Source organism: Panulirus ornatus, chromosome 16 (genome assembly GCF_036320965.1).
Source record: "Panulirus ornatus isolate Po-2019 chromosome 16, ASM3632096v1, whole genome shotgun sequence".
Taxonomy (NCBI): domain Eukaryota; kingdom Metazoa; phylum Arthropoda; class Malacostraca; order Decapoda; family Palinuridae; genus Panulirus; species Panulirus ornatus.
Window position 1 is genome coordinate 7,995,646 of NC_092239.1, and position 21,321 is coordinate 8,016,966.

The following is a 21,321-nucleotide window of genomic DNA, read 5'->3' on the forward strand; positions in this document are numbered from 1 at the left end:
CTTCTAAACGTCAGGTTATATCATACTTTCAGATAATGTCAGGTGCTCATTTACTGATACGTTTTAATGGGAATCTAGCCAAAATAGATCTAGCACCTGAAGCCGATCCTCTGCGAATGAGCAATTGATGAACCACAGGTCTTTGCATTTCGTGTGATCAACAGGTGTTAGACATGTACAGTTGAGGATGATATGTACAAGTTTTACAATCAACCTCAATAAACACGAAACATTACCAAACGTTTGCCGCAAATGATTTTTTTTCTCCCCTGACATTGAAGTTTTTTTTTTAATTTCTATAATTGTTATCAATATTTGAACATCAGCGTTATGAATAACTCGTTTATAATGGATACTCTAACCTGTTACTTTATACTGGTATGGGTTGAATAAGGTTAAGGACCTGCCGCGTGTTTAAACCAACATCAACAAACCATTGCTTTTTGGTTAATCTTACACCCTGGAACAATATGGTATACCTTTCCGAAATTTTAAATTGTCTGCTCTTATGATATCTTTTTTATTTCATTATTTTACAATTATGAAATACATGTGTATATTACAGATTACATAAAATGCTTTGGGAAAAAATTATAATTTTCGTTAGATAAGGAATAGAGTCTTCACTGTATATGATTGTTTGCATGATGTTTATGGTATTTTTGCTGTCATTAAAAGAGAAACTAAAGTAGATGTTGCCTTTTAATGAGAATTGTGCCATTTTTGTTTTGAGTCTGTAGCCTAAGTTTTCAACTCGCAGGATAGACAACTGCGAAGATATTCGAAGCAAAAGCATAATGATTGTTCTCTATAAATTTCTATCTCTGTATTATATGGTTATTGATTTTTCAGTTGATAAGAACAACACCACTGTGTCACGTATCTAAAGAAATAGACTGGTGAAATGAAAAGTATATGTTGGTAGACGTGATCGTCCATCTGTTTGGTCTGAAGATTTGGCGCGCATGTGGAACAAGAGGCCAAGGCTGACTCGCGTAAAGGCTACGTTGATCACTAAAGCAAAAACGGGTAGAACAAGCTCTTGTAATAAATATGCCAAAACAGCCTACTTTATATACATTCTTCTCGAAGTCACCTGGACGAAACCAAAACAGAAGTGAAGTGACATCCAAGAACAATGTGAAACTGAAGGGAAATGGTTAGTTGTGAGGCGAACATGTTGGCCTCATTTGTTTACATCCATTTACTCTGTCAGAATTATCAGGTTTATATGAGAGAGGGGTTATTATACTCAGTTGTATTTCACAGCGAACTTAGGATTATTTTTGCAGTAAAGTTTGAGATCTTCAGTAAGGAATTTTTGAGTGTTGGAGGTTGCATATATGTTTGTTTGTTGATAGTGTATTGTTGGTGTATTTGTTAACATTGACACGGTTAAGCTTTGATTTCACGTCGTCTCGAATATACAGAATATAGATATTTATCTACAGTAGTGGAATGTTTTATGAAGATTTGGAAGAAGTTGGAGGAGCATGATTTCTAGATTTTTTTTACATCTTTTAGAGTCCTTAGTGATGAGGGCTGTCATGATCATGGAAAATGTGGTTGATTTGAATGAAGTGAAACACAGAAATTATCAGAACCCTCAAAAACCTCATGTAACTGCCTCTAGGGGCTTATTTTTACATAATTTCATTGATTTATGAAGGGAGTTTGTTTGGTACAGGTAACCTGTTCCCGGTCTCTGAAGTGTAAGGAACTAGGATAGCATAGTTTATGCAATCTCATGTGTTTAGGTTAGGTCTTAGATTAGCTTAAGTTAGGGGTGATTGAGCAATTTTGATTGAAATTAGCTTTAGGAAATTCATACTTTAGTTTTAGGTGCTGTATGTAGTTCTTTGTGATTATGGAATTACCAGCAGAGCATGATTTGGAACATTATATTTTACTGGAAGATATTAGATGAAGTGGTAATGATAATGTGGCTACATCAGCGGAAAATATGGGGTTTGGTAGGGCATTAATAGACTATAGACTTGGGAAATATGAACAGAGCCTGTAATAACATTACATTCGTCTTCTATTGGGGATTGCATTGTGTTGTTTGTATGTTTACATGTGGCACCAAATTGGTAGTGCAGTTTCAGCGCACTACTATTATAATTTTTTTTAGATAATTGAAAACAGATAATTCTTGATGATAGATAGGTTAGGTTAGGGTTTCATAAGTTCTGCATTTTTTTTTTTCAAGCATATTTACTGCGACCGTAATTTTCATGTTCTTTGGATATGTGTTTATTAGAAGAATGCGCACTAAGAGTTGGGCAGTTATAAGAAAAAGTGCTGGAGGTTGGGTACAGTTATGACAAAAGCCACAAATGGCTGAAATAAGTGAGAAAAGAATGGAGCACTGCCACTTCTTACGATCCTAGACTTGTGTTATTTTGTAGGAATCATAAATGTGCCTGCACATGGATTTTGGATGTTGGTAATGGGTCTCCCTGTATGGCACCGTGTCAGGCTCAGTGGCCAGGATATATGCATTGCAAAAATGTTACTGTATCCATTTCTTTTTTTTACTCATTGAATATTTGAATGGTGGTCTTGAGGCTGATGTATCTGATATTTTAACCTTCCTGAAGTTGGAGAATTTTTGAAATATCAAGCATAATTGCTCTTCTGAATAAAGTAAATAGTTTACTTTGAATATATAAGTACATTCATGAGGTTCCTTAAGTGTACTGAATTTTGTTTCAGATGTTAAGCCAATGGACATGGTTTGGGCCAAGCTGGATGGGTATCCGTGGTGGCCAGCACTTGTGTGTGAAAGTCCTAGTGAAAAAGATTTCAATCGTAATGGTCAAATACATGTACAGTTTTTTGACAACCCTCCAACACGAGGATGGGTCAGAGAAGCGTAAGTATTGTATTTGCTTATTAAGGATTTACTGTAATTTTTTTTTAATTGAAATGTATGTGCCATGATAATTAGATGTGCAACCTTAAGAACCCCTTCTAGGGTCACTTGCATCTTCAAGGCTATGTTCCATTCAGAAGCAGGGAAGTTGTGGACCCATTCGAAGCAAGAAAAATTAAGCATTATGAAGTGAATACTGTAATTGAAAAAAGTAGACAAGTGGGTGAGATATTGCAGGCACATAGAAAGAATGGTCATGTGAAGAAATATTGACCAGTTTTTAAGTTGGGAAAGTAGTGTAGGCCAAAAAGATGTAATGGATGGGGGATACAGAGGGAAGGTATGTAAAAGAAGGATGCTCTTAATATATGAGCTTGCAGGGCAACTTGAGAATTTGGACAAGATTCATCATTACTTCTGTAGTGAAGTGCAGTAACATCAGTTTTACAGATTCTCATTCTTTCCAGGTTTGTGAAGCCATACTGTCCAGAAGGAGAAAATGGCATCCCAACTTATAAGGATCCAGCATGGCTCAAGGCTGTGCAAGAAGCTAAGGAAGCAGAGCAGGTTCCTAAAGAGGATAGAAGTGTGTTAATTGTTGAGATGGCTCCCTCAGATGAGGAAGAAGAAATGGAAACTGATGAGGATGGTGAGAAATATCAAGAAAATACATTTTTGCATATGTGGGAAGTAGAACTGCTCACAGCCTGTGTCATCAATGTTTTAAAAACTTAAATGTTGTGATCAGGTCACTCTTATCTCTTCCTAGGTAGCCAAATGTTGTGATCAGGTCACTCTTATCGCTTCCTAGGTAGGCAAGTTTAAAGCCTGTTTCATTTGCATTTTTGCACTTAGTTTGCTGTCAGACTTAGAAATAAGGTTTGAAAGTTCCTTAAGATATATTTCTTAACCAAGACTGGATTGAGGATCATCTTGCAGCCTTCTCCTTAATGATTTTTTTGGTCATGTGTATTCCAGTTGGTTGGTTGCTGGGGATGAAGGGTACAAGGTGGGTTTGAACTATTTGTTGACTAACCTAGTATAGCTAGTAGCAGCTTGTTTACATTTTGCTGGTTGCAGCCATCTAGTATGTGTTTGTTCATAGTGATGGGGCCCCTGTACTTTTTTGGAAAATTTATTCTCATGATATGAAGATTGGATGCAGCATGGTTATTCTTTTGCAGTCCAGTTACCCCTGGCTCAGCCTATGTTGTCATAGATATAATTTTTGTAGGAGACTCAAAACCCATTGCTCAGAAGTTGAGAAGTGCGTGAATTTCTTGGTATGCATACATTAAAAACAGTGAGCATGTAGATTCATCCAGCTTGTTCATGACCTAAGGATGTAAGAACTTCTGTCTTTCATATAGATATTTGATATTGAATAGACATATGGGGAAGCAGAGCCCTATGAAATTATTGCCTCATTTCTTACAGATAGTGACAAGAGTAAAGAAAATGTTGATGTTAATGTAAGCAAAAAGAACAATGGCAAGAATAAAACAGATAACAATGAACCAGAAAAGAAACGGAGAAGAATCATCATTCATTCAGACAGTGAATCTGAAGATGAATACAAACCTGGTGAGTTATAGTTTCATGTTGAAGGAAAATCTGTGACAGTGATTATCCTTTCATCATGCTAAACCTTACCTTTAAGGACCTCTTTCACCTTTACCTTCAATACAAAGGGCAATGTAATTTTGTTTTTCAGCAGTATCATGTTTTAGTAAGTTATAAGAGAAATTGTTAATGGATGTGTGGATGAAAAATGATTGAATTGAACTGAGGATGGAAGTCACTGAAGAATAGGTGGTGTTTAAGTGTTTCAGTGCTTTTAGCATCTATCGATGCTTCTTAACTTTCAAAGGGTGCTATCAGTGTCAATTTACACCCATGATTTCCCTTGACAATCAGTTCCATGTACATTGTAAGCTGTGTTGGCCGACCATTGTTTGGTGGTTCAACATCAAACAAGGCCTCTCTCAGATACTTATAGTGCCTTGCTCAGATAAATGATTTTTCACCCTTCAGAACATATATTTTTCCTGTATGTCTAGGCTTTCAATTTACATACAGCTCTACTAGCATGAGTCTGCTCTCATTTTCAGCACTCCCAAATACCTGATTTCATTTGCAACTCAAATTCTTTTCCAGTTAAACAGTTATTGTATTGTCGAAGCCCATCTCCATCAAAAACATGGTTTGTCATTACATTCTTGCAGTTACTTTAAACAAACTTAATTAACTTGCCATTTTTTTCAAAGTTTCATCTCATGTATCATATAGAACATCATCACCTTCTTACAATGAATGTGGTGGTTTCCATTCAGTTCTGCCATGGTTCAGCAACACCATACTACCATTCAACATAAATGCTGCATTCATATAAGAATGGTGACATTATGTACAGCTTTAATGCATTACCTACATTATCTACTCATTTGCATACATTTGATTAAAACAGTGTACAATATTCAGAGATTGGACCTTTCAGAATGGATGATTACAGTTAAAATGAAGAGTGTAATTCGGCAAGCAAAATGAGCTGTGCCAACATGCTGACCTTGGCTTTTTAACAAGTTTCTTCATAGGCTCTTTTAGTTAGGTACACAAGCACTGCATCCTCTATTAAAACTTTTAATAGTATTCAGAAGTCTTCCATGCACTCTATAGTCTGGACTTAAAATAAGTTTTATCCAGCATGGTAAGCCATTTCTTAATCCATGAATGCTGCATACACTCTTTTTTCTCTTGAAGTTTCTTCACTATTTGTTTAGGTAAAGAAAAAAGTGATCTATTCATCCTCTACCCAACCTAAATATACTCCATTTTCATCTACAATTATTTTACTAGCTTAGAACATATAGTGTATTACCATTTAGTAGGAGAGTTGGCATGTGTATATTTGTATAGAAGACTCATTAGGAACATTTGATATGAAATAAGAAATTTGAAATTATGAAGATTCTTTATGTAAAGCATTTTCTTCTCAGGAAAAGATGCTGATGAGAGTGATGATGAGTCGTTAAGTTCTGGAGTGGATGAAGACCATGTACCAGAGCCAGAAACTGAATCAGAAATTGATTCACCTGTCAAGGTATTGTGTTCATAGTGTTTTATCATGGGATGGATCAGGTGCATACAGGCTTCTCTTGCACTCACATCTTAAATCCATATCCATTATGCTTAATCATGTAAATGTTTACACTATATTAAGTGCTTCTTATTCTCTTTGTATACAGAGGTATTTTGTCTCGTGAGATGAAAGTATCCATTCACATGAGATTAACACAAAACAGTTCTATTGCATTCTTTGACAATATATACAGCTTTAATGTTTTACCCTGTATATTTCAGACCAGTATCTCCTTTGCATACATAATTAATGCAGAAAAAAATCAGATATTAGATTGAAATAAGGTAGTTGTGTGTCAAATCATTCGATGTTGTCCATGCAGGCGATTATTTTGAGCTGTTGATACTGATGTCAAAGTCCACGATATGCTTTTCAAATTTTTTTTTTCCCTTTCTTTTCCTGCCATACTCCTTCCTTGCTCTCTCTTATCTTGAAAATGCTGGCTAATTGGAATACCTTCTGTATCTTCACCACAACACATCTTGAAGCTCCATTGCTTTTTGACATCTATTATTAAACCATTCTTAGCTCTTCCATACTATTCTCTTTGAATTGAGATGTGTGGTACACATGTCTATACTTCTTCATAGTATATTTCACAGAACCTTTCCCCACAAAGCCCTGGTTCTTGGCTGCTAAACTTCAATTCCTGGTCTGTATTTCAGTAAAACTTATTGAGGTTTGTGTGGTTTCTACAATTTTATCTCCTCTTAATGTCTTGTCCCACCTCTGCTCTTTTTAATGGCCTCATTTGCCATATAGTCAGATTTCACACACATTTGCTCCAGTGAAGTCCATCATGTGTAGATGCAATCTTGAGGTTGCAGGAGCCCCATAAAAAGGGGTTATGTAATAATGATGATGATATTTGGGTATGTTTTCTACAAATGCTTATGGAAGCAACTTAAGGCTTTATGAAGGCTTTTTTTTTTTTTTTCTTCTTTATCATCAGGCACCTGCAAATAAGCGTAAAAGGCCAGCACCACCTAAGAGACCTAATTTGGATTCATCCCTTACATCCTCCCCATCTATGTCTAAAGTCTCTACACAAATGCCATCTTTGCCAAAAGTTTCTGAAGGCACAAAATCCAAACTGTCTCTGTTTGCTGCAAAGGAGGTAAGACTTTTTGGCTCACTTGGTGAGCAGTTGTCAAGACTATTTGTCTATTATTAACATCTGCTATTTATCTATGCTGCACATAGATTGAGGAAGGGTTCGTATGAGTGAACTGAGAAGCTTCATGTATGTAATCCATCATTGAGGATACAAATGGAGTTAATGATAATGGATATACAGACTATATCATGGGAGCTGTGGGTACTGGTTTTGGAAAGGTATAACTCAGTGTACCAGGGAACTGTAAACCTGAAAAAAAAAAAACATTGTATGGAAAGTTGAATATAGCAATGTTCAGTCTTTAGGGAAATTACATGTGGAGGCAGAGAAGTTGATTGAGTCAGGCTCTGTAGGGTGAGTTATGCAGATGGAGTAGCATTGAAAACATTTTATATGTTATGATATTCATTTGCAATATATTCATGATAGGACCTCACCAGAATGATAGATGTAATTTTTTCATACATATTCACTGTTTCCTGCATTGGTGAGGTAGCACCAGAAGCAAGCAAAAGAATGGCCTCCTTCACTCACATCCACTCTCTAGCTGTCATTTATGATACACTGAAACCACAGCTCCCTATCCAAGGTCAGGCCGCCTTGCAGACCTTTCCATGGTTTCCCGTGACTGCTTCATATATGTATGTATTATTTTTATTTACATATATATATATATATATATATATATATATATATATATATATATATATATATATATATATATATATATAATGAAATTATATCCATTGACAGCACGTCGACCACAGTACACCACATCGTTCCACTTCACTCTATTCCTTGCACGCCTTTCACCCTCCTGCATGTTCAGGCCCCGATCACTCAAAATCTTTTTCACTCCATCTTTCCACCTCCAATATATATATAGCTTCCTCGCTAATGTGGGAAGTGTCGAATGATATATTTGTTTTTTTTATACATATTCACCATTTCCTGCATTAGCGAGGTAGGGTCAAGAACAGAGGACTGAGCCTTTTAGGGAAAATCCTTGTTTGGCCCCCTTGTCTCTTCCTTCTTTTAGAAAAGTAGAAACTGGAGGGGAGGATTTCCAGTCGTCTGCACCCACCCAATTTAGTCACTTTCTGCGACACTCGGAATACAGCAAAAGTATTCTTTCTTCCGTATCCCCATGGACAATATATATGAGCATCACCATCCACAGAGCATCTCTGTCTTCCCCGTTATAGACTTTCTCCAGATTCACAAATACCATATACAGGTCCTTCTGGTTCTCATCAGTATTTCTCACACACATTCTTCAAAGCAAACACCTGATCCACACATCCTCTGCTACTCCTGAAGCTACATCGTTCTCCAATCTGAAGTACAAGGTACACTCAAGATATTTATAGCTTTGCAATTCAAACATTCACTTTTGTCTCCATTGGCATTATGCCAATCCTCAGGCACCTCACCATGAGCTATATGTACTTTGAAAATCCTAAAGAACAAATCAACAACCTAATCACTCCTTTTCTTGAGAAATTTACCTGCAGTCCCATCCAATGCAGCTACGTCTCTGCTTTTCATCATTCACAAAGCCTTCACCACCTCTTATCCTTTCACCAAATCACTTGCCATGACTCTCTCTCATTGCATACCTCCATGTCCAAAACATCCCTTATCAGCCATCAAGCACTTTACTCATGCAGAAGACAAACCATATACAGAATTCCTATACTAAACTGATTTTTTTCTTTAATCATGTGGTAGAATGGCCAAGTGTTTTGCTTTAGTATGATGGTTGTTTGAGTACAGGCATCACATTTCAGAGTTTTTATTTACATGATGTAACTTTTTTTTAATGTGATCTATTGTTTTTCGCTCTGTATTTCAATCTCTGATTTCAACACTCTTTATTTAGGCACCTTCAGCAGTCCAAGAAAGCACTGAAGAGTGGCCCTTTTTAAAGTATTCCTGGCTGCAGCCTGATAACATACGTGACAGAAATAAGTTATCCCCGGATCACTCTGATTACAATCCAAGAACATTGTATGTTCCTGAAAACTTCCTAAATCAGCAGACTCCAGTAAGTAGATATGATTCAGAAGTAGATGTTTGTAACTTTGATATCTGTGTTTAGAAAGGGATCACCATTTCCCTCATTAGCAAGGTAGTGCCGGGAATAGACAAAGAAAGTTTGCAGTTGCTTACATCCAACCTCTAACTGTCATGTGTAATGCTCTGGAACCACAGCTCCCTGTCCACCAGATCCCACAGATCATTCTGTTGTTTACCCCAACTGCTTAACATTCCCTGGTTTAGCTCATATTTCAGGTGGATTCAACCAGCCACAACCCTTCTGCATAGTACTGTTGGCTGTAGACATCAACAAAGTATTTTCATAAGATGAAGTGTGACATATGAGCTGGAATGGATAAAATTACAGTTGAATGTCTGAAGAAAGGGATATCAGGGTTGTTCTTTGGTTGGTTAGGATTCCCAATGTAAGGATGGCTCATGGTGAAGGAGCTAGAGAATTGGATTGTTTGTGTAATGCCATTGTATAAAGGTGAGGGGACGAAAGTGAGTGCTCAAATTACAGAGGTATAAGTTTCCTCGTGTGTACTTGTAAGTCGTTTGGGAGAGCGGTGACTGGGGGGGTGTGTGTTATGCACAGAGCATCAGACCAGGGGAGAAAACTGTGGTTTCAGGAATGGTAAAGGATGTGTGAATCAGATGTATTCTTTGAGGAATTTATGTTGGGAAATGATTAGAGAAACGGATTTATAGGTGGCATTTATGGCTCAGGAGAAAGCATATGATATGTTGATAAAGGTGGTGTTGAAAATATATGGTGTGAGCGGAAAACAGCAGGTTGATAGGGGTGACGTTGAAAATATATGGTGTGAGCAGAAAATAGCTGAAAGCATTAAGGAGTTTTTATAGTGAGAACAAGGCCTGTTTTCAAGTAGGACAAAAGGAGGGTGAGTGGTTCCAGGTGAAGGTGGGTATGCATTAGAGGTATATGATGTTCTCATGGTTGTTTGATTTATTTATGGATAGTGTATTGAGGGCATTGGATGAGTGAGTCTTGGCAGGAGGGGCAGATCTTCAGCCTGTTGAGGAAAGTGTGTCAGTTACTGTGTGCTGATGACAATTTTCTGGTAAGAAATTGAAGCTGTTTTCTGAGTTTGAGAGAGTGTGGAAGGAGAAAGTTGAGTGTTCAAGTGAATAAAAGTAAGGTTAGAGTCTAAATCTGAATGGAGTATTCCTGATGGTAGTGGAATGTTTTAGATACCTTGGAGTGGACTTCGGAGTAGAAATATTCAAATTATAGGAGCTGAAGTAAATCATAGGGTATAGGTGAGTGGGGATTGAAAATCTTTGGAACATTGCTCTGGGTGTAGAAAGAGACCATTCTTTGAGGTAAGATATGGTTGTGTTTGATGGTGATTGTGTGGAATCAAGGCATGGGCCTTAGATCAAAAAGTATAGAAGAGTGTGAATGTGTTGGAAATGATACGTTTTAGGACAGTGTGGTGTGATCACAGTTAATTGAATGAGAAATGATAGGTTAAGTAAGAGGTGTGGGAGTTAAAAGATTATTTCTGAGAGAGCTAAAGCAGATGTACTGAAATGGCTAGGTTACATAAGAGGATTAGCAAGGGAAGGCTGACATAGAGGGTATATATTTTGGAAGTGGAAGGAATGAGAAGTGGAAGATCGAGTTGGAGGTAGAAGGATAAAGTAAAAGATGTCTTGGGTTATTGGGCCTGAACATGTAGGGTATGTGTGTGAGGTGTGCACAGAGTGGAATGATATAGATGACACTGTGATGTCAGTAGGCTAAACCAGGGCATATGAAGCAGTCAGGGGAAAGCACAGAAAGGTCTCACGGGCTGGGCTGTGGATAGGCAGCATTGGTTCTAATGCATTATGATAGCTTAGAGTAGATGTGAGTCAATGAGGCTGTTTCTGGTGCTACCTTGCTTTGGCAGAAATGGCAAACAAGTAAGAAAAAGAAATTGTATTACAATAAGTGGATAATATTAGTACTTATACATCTAGTATCAAGATGAGCGAGGAAGAGATGTGAGTGTTGTAGGAGGACCTGAGTGAGTACATCAGCAATTTTCGTGCTAGTGACCAACTATTAATTATGGGTGATTTGGATACCTTATGTGTATTATTTTTGAATAAAGACTTTTTTTCTTTGAGGATGGATTTGGTAGGTTTTATCTCATTTGTACATGACTGATTTTTGCCTATTGGTCATTGTCTTATTATATTTTCTCTCATCAGGGTTTAAGGCAGTGGTGGGAACTCAAATCACGGCACTATGACACTGTTCTATTTTTCAAGATGGGCAAATTCTATGAACTGTTTAATATGGATGCCATAGTGGGAGTACAAGAGCTTGGCCTCATTATGATGAAGGTAATTACTTGAATATTATCTAAAACTAAACATCTTTGATACCTTTCCTTACAATACAGCATGGTGGCTTACTGAGTGATTTTTGCACACATTTTGGTTTTTCTCTCATTTTTGCTTGCTTAATTCTGACACTGGTTCAGGCAGTTGTTCCACCTTTAATTCATTATTCTCTTTTTTCTTTTTCTGTTCATATCACCCAGAATCATCATAGTACCTGTAATCAGTTTTTCAACATCCTTTTTTCTTTTGTCCAGCCATTAGAGACCTTATTGTTCATTTTGTCAGCATCTTTTCAGATCCATTTTCTTTTTACAGGTATTCTTTCTCTTTCCCACTTTATTGATTTCACTTACACTGTATTACTAACCTATTTTTCTCTTTGCTTCTTCAACATCACTTCCTCGTAGATTTCGAATGTAGTAGCTTTTCTTGCAGTAGCTCTTGATCAGAGTAAGCTTTGCAGTGAAAGTTCCAGTGAATAGATGTTTTATCGTAATGGACAAGGAATTCTTGACCCAGCTCTGTTACATGACTGTAAGTCCCAAGATTGAATAGGTGAGGACAAATAAAAGAAAAGGGTAATTGTGTGATTTTGTTGCATTAAGGGGGATAGATAGATAGGGATGTGAGAACGGTATGAGATGTTTAGAAATCGCTCCAAAAAGCACACAGTTTAACCATCTGCTGCTTCAAGCAGCCATACCTGACATTACGTTTTTGCCCTAAAATTTGGTGTGCAATAAAGGAGACATTAAGCCATGTAATGGTGTAACAGGATAGTAGCATCACTCAGGATAAAGTTATTTGCTTCATTTGTATCAGACCTCTTAATAAGTTGACTATCTCTTATGTAACTCTAGAAAGGGATGGTATTAATAGATAGTTTTATCATTTCAATATTTACAGGGAGAAAAAGCACATGTAGGTTTCCCAGAAATTGCTTATGGACGCTATTCCTCAACTTTGATTGAAAAGGGTTACAAAGTTGCACGTATTGAGCAGACAGAAACTCCAGAAATGATGGAAAAACGCTGCAAGAATAGTAAGTAGAAGGCCAAATTTCATTTTCAAGATTTTATGCATATTACTTTCTGTGTAGAAATACAGGATTTTGAAAAAAAAATTCTGACTTTTCTCCAAGTTGATGTGCTAGACACTGTCATTTTCTCACCATGAATGTTATACACAAAAGTACAGTAATTTGCTCTCCAGATTATTGCATCAGTCTCCTTCATTTAGTTGTGTCTTTTTCAGTCAGTTTTTCTTTTATTTCATGCTATACAATTTGATTGTCCTTGCAGAAACTCTTCCAAAAACTCCAGTCATAGCTTTTTATGCATTCCTGTCATGCATATATCGTATTCCTGTATTTTGTTATTGCTTTATGTCTTTAATCTCCCTGTACTCCAGAATGTTTTCTCTGTGAAATGTAAAATCTCAATAGTTAGATTTATAATGACCTCATTGTTAGTGTCTTTTGGTAATGTAACCAGCAGGGCTCCATATGGGATTCCCAGAAAGTAGTGAGTATAGTATAATATAGTTGAGGGAAGGGAGATACTGCCGCTGTTTTGGGTGACCTTTTCAAATCCTCAGGTTCTGATCTTATTCAAAAGCCATTTGTGTAAGACAAAAGAAAATACCAGGTTTTTGAAAATTGAGGTTGATTTTGTTTGACTGTTGGTTGGTCATATAGAATTTTGTTTGCATGTATTTCACATGATGAGGTACTTAAGGATTGGTGAAATGTCACTCTAGTGCCTTGTGCCTTTCTGTAAAGACAAGGGGAACAGAAATATATGTTTGAATTACAGAGGTTTATTTTGATGAGTATACCTGGTAAGTTGTACCGAAGAATGGTAATTGAGAGGGTGTTGGCATGCATAAAGCATCAGATCAGGGGAGGAACAGTGTGGTTTCAGGAGTGCTAAAGGATATGTGGATCAGTTGTTTGCATTAAAGAATCTGAGTGAGAAATACCTGTAGAAACAGATGGAGTTGTATGTGGCATTTATGGATCTGGAGAAAGTGTATGATACAGTTGTTAACATGCTTTGTGGAAATTGTTACCTATATATGGTTTGTGAGCAAAACTATTAGCTTTTATCAAGAGAATAAGGCATATGTGCAAGTTCGAAGAGCGTAGGGTGAGCGGTTCCAGGCAAAGATGGGTTCCCATCAAGGGTATTTAATCTGTTTGTGGTTTACGCTTTGGATGGTGAAGGAAGTGAATATGAGTGTCATGGAGAGAGGTCAGATATTTATTCTGCTGGTGTTGTGGGGTGGGGATCTGGGAAGTAAGTTATTTGATGTTTGCTGATGAAAATGCTTTGGTGGCAGACTCAAGTGAGAAAGTGAGGAAGCTGGTGTCTGGGTTTGGGAGATTTTGCAAATTAGAAAAATGAGAATTAATGTGAATAAAAGTAAGATAGTTAAGTATAGCAGGGAAGTGAGATGAGCTGGTTGGAGTGTGAGTTTGTATAGAGAGAACTCAGAGAATGTGATATGTTTTAGATACCCAGGAGTGCACATGGCAGCAGATGGAACAATAGTTGAAATAAGCCATAGGGTGGGCATGGGGACTAAGTTCCTGGGTTTGTTGAAGAATATGGTAAGAGAAGCCACTGTCTGCCTTTGTCTGAGAGGGTAAACATGGTTATGTGTGGTAATATAGTAGTACCAATGGTGTTGTATGGATGTGATGTGTAAGTCATAGGTGAAAGAGTATGGGAGAGGGGTATTTGTATGGAGGTATGTGTTTGTATACAAACATAAGAATAATGATATGGTGCATATATATATATGCAGTTAAGAGATGCAGCAACATGAGTGTGAAACTCTTTCCTCTTAACCACTAGTAACCACTTGTGCATTACTCTGTAAGAGAAAGAAAAAGATGGAGATTTGAAGAGATATATATTATTACTGTGCGTTGTTTTACCCCAACAGTGAATCGTCCAACGAAATTTGACCGTGTTGTACGACGCGAGGTGTGTCAGGTGAGCAGTAAAGGGACAAGAGTCTACAGCGTTTTAGATGGAGAAGCTTCAGAAGCCTCCTCATCTTACCTCTTAGCTATTGCTGAAAAGGTTTGTTGATAATTTTTTTTATTTTTGTGATTATCTGCTCTAACCCTAGAACCTCTTTTACAGAGCTTCTTGGCTTGTTGAGGATGAAGCACTAAAGGCCAAGAAGTAGCAGTGGAGGTCACTAGCTATGAAGACTTTATTGCTGTGGCCACCCCCTTGAGGTAGTTCTAAGTGGGAATAGATGTCAGAGATATAAATAGATAACTGTGTGATATGATGATTTATCTCCTGACCCCCCTGAGATCATGTAAGGTATCCATTAGAAATTTGTTTGAACATTACTTGATGGGCCCTTTTTGTCTTCAGGCACTTTTCTTACATTTTTGTTTTTGGTTGAAATGACAGTTTCAAGACAAGTATATGTGATGAAGTTGGGAAGGGACATAAAGTTTCTTGAAGATTTAATTTTTTTTACCTTTCTTGCTATAGGTTATTGTTGCCATATCATACTGTGTTGTCTTATCGTTGTATTTTTTAATATGATAGTGGTACATCCTAGGGAAGAGAAAATAGAGAAGGTGAAGGCATGACAGAAAAGCTTGCATTTTTCATGACCAGTTTTTGATAAAAATTACCATAACATTTCTCTAAGGTGTATAGGATCAAGAGTTTTTGACACAAAAGAGCATATCTCAAATTTTGTGCGTATATTTACAAATGATATTAATTTTACAGGCTGTTAGAGGAACTGGTGATGGCAGTGAATTTGGTGTAGCTTTCATTGATACCAGCATAGGAATTTTCCACATGGGCCAGTTTATTGATGACCGCCATGCTTCAAGACTTCGCACCTTAATTGCTCATTACCCACCAGCTCAGGTTGTTAGAAATTTATTTTCTAAAGTTTGCATTGAGTAACATGATTATTGTTTTGGATATGATTATCATACAGTGAAATTAACAGAATTATTAATGAATCAAAAAAATGCTTGCAGATTCTTGTTGAACGAGGACGGCTCTCCCAAAAGACACAAATGGTGGTCAATTCAGCTGTGCCTTCAAATTTACGAGAGTTTCTAGCACCCGAGAAAGAATTCTGGACCGCCAGTAAGACCCTTGGTTTCTTAGCTGAAGGGCCATATTTCAAAGTTGAGGAAGGAGACTCAACTACAGAGTGGCCTGAAGAATTGAAGAAAATGATGGATGATAGTAAGCATTAAAATAGTGTATCCATTCCTTGAATATATGTGAAATACTTTGTTCACTGATTATTTTATTTGCAGCTATTGGTTTAAGCCAACAAATCTGTATGTTTGATAAAGACTACATATATATGATTTGTAGGTTTGCGGCAGGGGTGTGTGATGTCTCCATGGTTGTTTAATTTGTTTATGGATGGGGTTGTTAGGGAGGTGAATGCAAGAGTTTTGGAAAGAGGAGCAAGTATGAAGTCTGTTGTGGATGAGAGAGCTTGGGAAGTGAGTCAGTTGTTGTTCGCTGATGATACAGCGCTGGTGGCTGATTCATGTGAGAAACTGCAGAAGCTGGTGACTGAGTTTGGTAAAGTGTGTGAAAGAAGAAAGTTAAGAGTAAATGTGAATAAGAGCAAGGTTATTAGGTACAGTAAGGTTGAGGGTCAAGTCAGTTGGGAGGTAAGTTTGAATGGAGAAAAACTGGAGGAAGTAAAGTGTTTTAGATATCTGGGAGTGGATCTGGCAGCGGATGGAACCATGGAAGCAGAAGTGGATCATAGGGTGGGGGAGGGGGCGAAAATCCTGGGAGCCTTGAAGAATGTGTGGAAGTCGAGAACATTATCTCGGAAAGCAAAAATGGGTATGTTTGAAGGAATAGTGGTTCCACCAATTTTGTATGGTTGCGAGGCGTGGGCTATGGATAGAGTTGTGCGCAGGAGGGTGGATGTGCTGGAAATGAGATGTTTGAGGACAATGTGTGGTGTGAGGTGGTTTGATCGAGTAAGTAACGTAAGGGTAAGAGAGATGTGTGGAAATAAAAAGAGTGTGGTTGAGAGAGCAGAAGAGGGTGTTTTGAAATGGTTTGGGCACATGGAGAGAATGAGTGAGGAAAGATTGACCAAGAGGATATATGTGTCGGAGGTGGAGGGAACGAGGAGAAGTGGGAGACCAAATTGGAGGTGGAAAGATGGAGTGAAAAAGATTTTGTGTGATCGGGGCCTGAACATGCAGGAGGGTGAAAGGAGGGCAAGGAATAGAGTGAATTGGATCGATGTGGTATACCGGGGTTGACGTGCTGTCAGTGGATTGAAGCAGGGCATGTGAAGCGTCTGGGGTAAACCATGGAAAGCTGTGTAGGTATGTATATTTGCGTGTGTGGACGTATGTATATACATGTGTATGGGGGTGGGTTGGGCCATTTCTTTCGTCTGTTTCCTTGCGCTACCTCGCAAACGCGGGAGACAGCGACAAAAAAGAAAAAAAAAATGTATGATTTGTAAAATCACGTTACATGCATAAATTTTTTCAACTCCCCCCTCAGACTTTGTTACATTCTTCCCTTTCCAGTATCCATCCCCCTGACTAATTCCTTCCTCCCTTATAAATTCATTCCTCTCCAACACACTCCCCTCTCAGACTCCTTCCCGAAACAGTGTTCTTCCCACCATCACTTTCCTTCCCATCAACAGTCTCGTGTGCAGAATTACCGTTATCAGTTACCAGTTCCTTTTTGCCTGGTCCTTAAAGACAGTGACATATCTTTCCATGCATTCTTCAGTGCACCCAAGGCCTTGGCTTCTTCACCCACCTGTTTTGCTCATTTCATCTCCTGTGGTTCTATTTGCTGCCATATTAACTCCCAGGTGTATTAAACACTCCAATCACTGCTACTTCTCTCCATTCCAATTCCAACTCCAGTTGACCTATCTCTTCACAGCTAAACCTGATAACCATGCTTTTATATACATTTACTCTCAGATTTCTCTATTCAAAAGAAAAATGATACCATAGCCATTCTCTTTTACTCCTCCACACCTCGTTGTTTGCCTCCTGTGTCAGTGAGGAAACAGATGGAGAAAGGCCACATCCGCTCACATCCATACACGTGCTGTCATGTTTGATACATCGAAAGTATGGCTCTGTATCTACATCCAAGCCCCACAGACCTTTCCATGGTTTACCCCAGACATTTCACATGCCCTGGTTCAGTCCATTGACAGCATATATAGCACTTAAATGTTATGTACAGAGTTTGCTGTATGTTTTTTAAATTGAGTCTTGAATATTTACAGGTGATTCACTAGGAAGAACAGCTTGTCCTGAGTATGAACTTGCAGTATGTGCGTTGGGTGCAGTCACATGGTATCTGATGGATTGTTGTATAGAAGAACAGTTGCTTACCAGGCGAAAGTTTGAGGAGTATAACCCTGTTGATATATTGGGTGTATCTAAAGGGGAGAAAAATGTTTCTGCTCCGGTATTCATTAGTGGAAGACATCATATGGTAAGACTGCACATTTTATTCTTGCTCTTGTTGCTTATATTGGAGTGGTCTCTCTCTCTCTCTCTCTCTCTCTCTCTCTCTCTCTCTCTCTCTCTCTCTCTCTCTCTCTCTCTCTCTCTCTCCAATCGACTGAACCGGGGCATGTGAAACATCTGGGGTAAACCAGAGGAAGGTCTGAGGGGCCTAGATGTTTACCATATGGCATCCTAGCTTCGTCTCTTCGATGTATATCAACTAACAGTTATATTTCTCTCATGTGTCTCCCCTGATGATATGATTATTACACGAAAGTGTACTTGGGGACTTATCCTGTTTCATTTTCCTCATGGACTCATAGGAATATCTTGATCATGCGCAAAATTGTGATCCTTTCCAATATATATATGCATATGTATATGTGTGTGTGTATGGTTGCTTATGTATATATATGTGTATATGAGTGGATGGGCCATTCTTCATCTGTTTCCTGGTGCTACCTCACCGACATGGGAAATGTCTTTGAAGAATGTGTGATAAATACTTAGAAAAACAGATGGATTTGTATGTAACATTTATGGATCTGGAGAAGTTATATGATAGTGTTGATAGAGATGCTTTGTGGAAGGTCTTAAGAGTATATGGTATGGGAAGTAAGCTGCCAGAAACAGTGAAAAGTTTTTACCAAGCATGTAAGGCATGTGTGTGAGTAGGAAGAGAGGAGAGTGATTGGTTCCCAGTGAAGGTTGGTCTGTGGCAGGGTTGTGTGATGTCCCCAAGGTTGTTTGATTTGTGTATGGATAGTGTGGTTAGGGAGGTAAATGCAAGAATTTTGGAGAGGGGCGAGTATGCAGTCTGTTGGGGATGACAGGACCTTGGAAGGAAGTCAGTTGTTGTTCGCCGATGATACAGCTCTGGTGGCTGATTCGAATGAGAAACTGCAGAAGTTGGTGACTGAGTTTGGAAAAGTGTGTAAAAGGGAAAAGTTGAGAGTAAATGTGAATAAGAGCAAGGTTATTAGGTCAATAGGGTTGAGGGACAAATTAATTGGGAAGTTAGTTTGAATGGAGAAAAACTGGAGGAAGTGAAGTGTTTTAGATATCTGGGAGTGGGCTTGGAAGGAATGGAACCATGGAAGTGGAGGTGAGTCATAGGGTGAGGAAGGGGGCGAAGGTTCTGGGAGCGATGAAGAATGTGTGGAAGTTTAGAACGTTATCTCGGAGAGCAAAAATAGGTTACATTTGAAGGAATAGTAGTTCCTGTATCTACCCTGACGATGTAATCATTACACAAAAGTGCACTTAGGAACTTATGTTTCATTTGCTGTGGTTTTTTACCTATTATTCCAATCTCTCTCTCTTTTAATGAATTATAATGCCTGGGTCACATTCCTCAAATACTTTCATAGAGTTCGTGTATGACAGGACAGCATTCTGTTTGTCCTGCAACTCTGTGATCTTATCTTAGTGGTTAAGCAGCTGAGAGAGGCAAAATTTTCCTGCCCAGAAATTTTGCCTTGGTAGTTGTAGGCTTAGATTCCATTGTTTGCCAATTTACATCTTTTAGCTCTCTCGAAGGCTGATAATGTCAACTCTGTGACAGTCTTTGGTTGGCTAAATGCAGTCCTGAAATGAGTGAACTGCCAGTACCATAGTTGAGTGGGCTTTGAAGAGTAAGGAAGGCCAATTTTCAATGCCTCACTAGTAACAATAAAGGTTAGAAGGTTCAAACCCTGATTTTCCCAAAGATATCCTAGAGAATCTCTCTTGTTCATACTCTTCCTTGGAGAGAAAAGGTTTTTCAATTTTTTAGCCTACACTTTTATAGATATATATAGTGAACCTTTTTAAGATACAGTGATACTTGCAAAAAATATATTTTTAATGTCATGAAGATACATTGCAGCTTTTACTAATGTCTTACTCCACTGGAATTTGATTGATATTGATTATTTTTGATGATGTGGAGTATGGTAATACTGTATATGTCATACAGAGAAAGTGCTAGCATATTATCAGTGTGTTCTGTATGGCATATTTGTTTTTATCTATCTATCTATCTTTACATATATATCTCACACCTGTTCCCACCAGGAACACCCTCTATATATATATCTTTGATGCCTGTTCTCTCCAGGAACACGCTTAATGGGGTGGCCACAGCAATAGAGTCTCCATAACAAGTGAAGTCTAGTTTCTATGTTATAGTTCACTCATTCAGAAAAAGATTATAATTTGAATTGCAGTTCATTTCATACTCCTAATCATTCAGGTACTTGATGGGACAACTCTTCGGAACTTAGAGGTGTTTGAAAATTCTGCTGGTGGCACAGAAGGAACTCTTGTTGACAGGCTTGACCACTGTTCAACACCATTTGGTAAGAGGTAAGTTGTATACTAGTAAGTTTGTTGAATTCATATTTATTATGTATGTATGGTATTTTACTTTTTTAATTGAAACTAATAACTTATCCCAGCTCTATGAAATCATTTACATTGGATCTTTGAATTAAAGACATTTCACAGAGGTTAAACATATTCATGTTCCTGCTGAACATGTATGATTTTAAGGAAAAACAGATAATATCAACTTATATCTCTGATGCCTGTTCCTTCTAGGAAATCCATCAAGGCAACCAGCAAATGGCAACTCTAGTGCACTGTTTCTGGAGGATCTTACATATGTTCCAACCTGCTACATCTGCCTAATGCTTCCACCTAATGTTCTTACCTACTTCTTGTATATAGTGTTTCTACCTAATTTTCATACCTGATGTACCTGTCCACTAATTCTGTTTATTGCTCCTACCATTAATCCAAAAGGCACTCATCTCAGGAAATCTATTTAGGAAGAATGAGTTTATGTGAGATAAATGTTGTCAAGTGTTGCATGTGACAAGGAGATTTTGTATATGTTTGTGGACAGAATGCGAGCATTTCACATGGATGAGGCAGAAAGAAAAAACAGCTACTTGGGTCAGAAGAGTGCAACTTGACAATCAGTGCTGGTCATGGAAAACCAGTAAAGGCATTGAAAATCACAATAAAGATTAAGGTAGAAGAACAAGAACACAGCTTTATGACAAGTTTGGAGATCAGAGAGTACATAACCTAAGGCAAGAAGATAGAATGATTAAAGAATAGGAAAGGTCAGAAGGGGCAATTTTAGATATCTTAGAGACTTGAATAGTAGGAATTATCTGCACATGTTTATCCCTGGGGATAGGGGATTAAGAATACTTCCCATGTATTCCCTGCGTGTCGTAGAAGGCGACTAAAAGGGGAGGGAGCGGGGGGCTGGAAATCCT

At 38.0% G+C, this 21,321-nt stretch overlaps 1 protein-coding gene across 1 annotated transcript in view; it reads left to right on the forward strand.

The window, feature by feature from the left end:
- The first annotated feature begins 725 nt into the window (after window positions 1–725).
- Window positions 726–21,321, forward strand: part of Msh6 (DNA mismatch repair protein Msh6) — a 35,863-nt gene continuing 15,267 nt past the window's right edge. Inside the window, exons 1-14 of the mRNA XM_071671205.1 lie at window positions 726–1,159; window positions 2,719–2,878; window positions 3,346–3,527; window positions 4,316–4,462; window positions 5,875–5,978; window positions 6,970–7,134; window positions 9,017–9,181; window positions 11,398–11,532; window positions 12,439–12,574; window positions 14,482–14,621; window positions 15,297–15,440; window positions 15,557–15,770; window positions 17,827–18,038; window positions 20,286–20,398. Coding sequence (XP_071527306.1) covers window positions 1,054–1,159; window positions 2,719–2,878; window positions 3,346–3,527; window positions 4,316–4,462; window positions 5,875–5,978; window positions 6,970–7,134; window positions 9,017–9,181; window positions 11,398–11,532; window positions 12,439–12,574; window positions 14,482–14,621; window positions 15,297–15,440; window positions 15,557–15,770; window positions 17,827–18,038; window positions 20,286–20,398 — 2,123 coding nt within the window. The 5' untranslated portion in view covers window positions 726–1,053. The remainder of the gene's footprint in view (window positions 1,160–2,718; window positions 2,879–3,345; window positions 3,528–4,315; window positions 4,463–5,874; window positions 5,979–6,969; window positions 7,135–9,016; window positions 9,182–11,397; window positions 11,533–12,438; window positions 12,575–14,481; window positions 14,622–15,296; window positions 15,441–15,556; window positions 15,771–17,826; window positions 18,039–20,285; window positions 20,399–21,321) is intronic.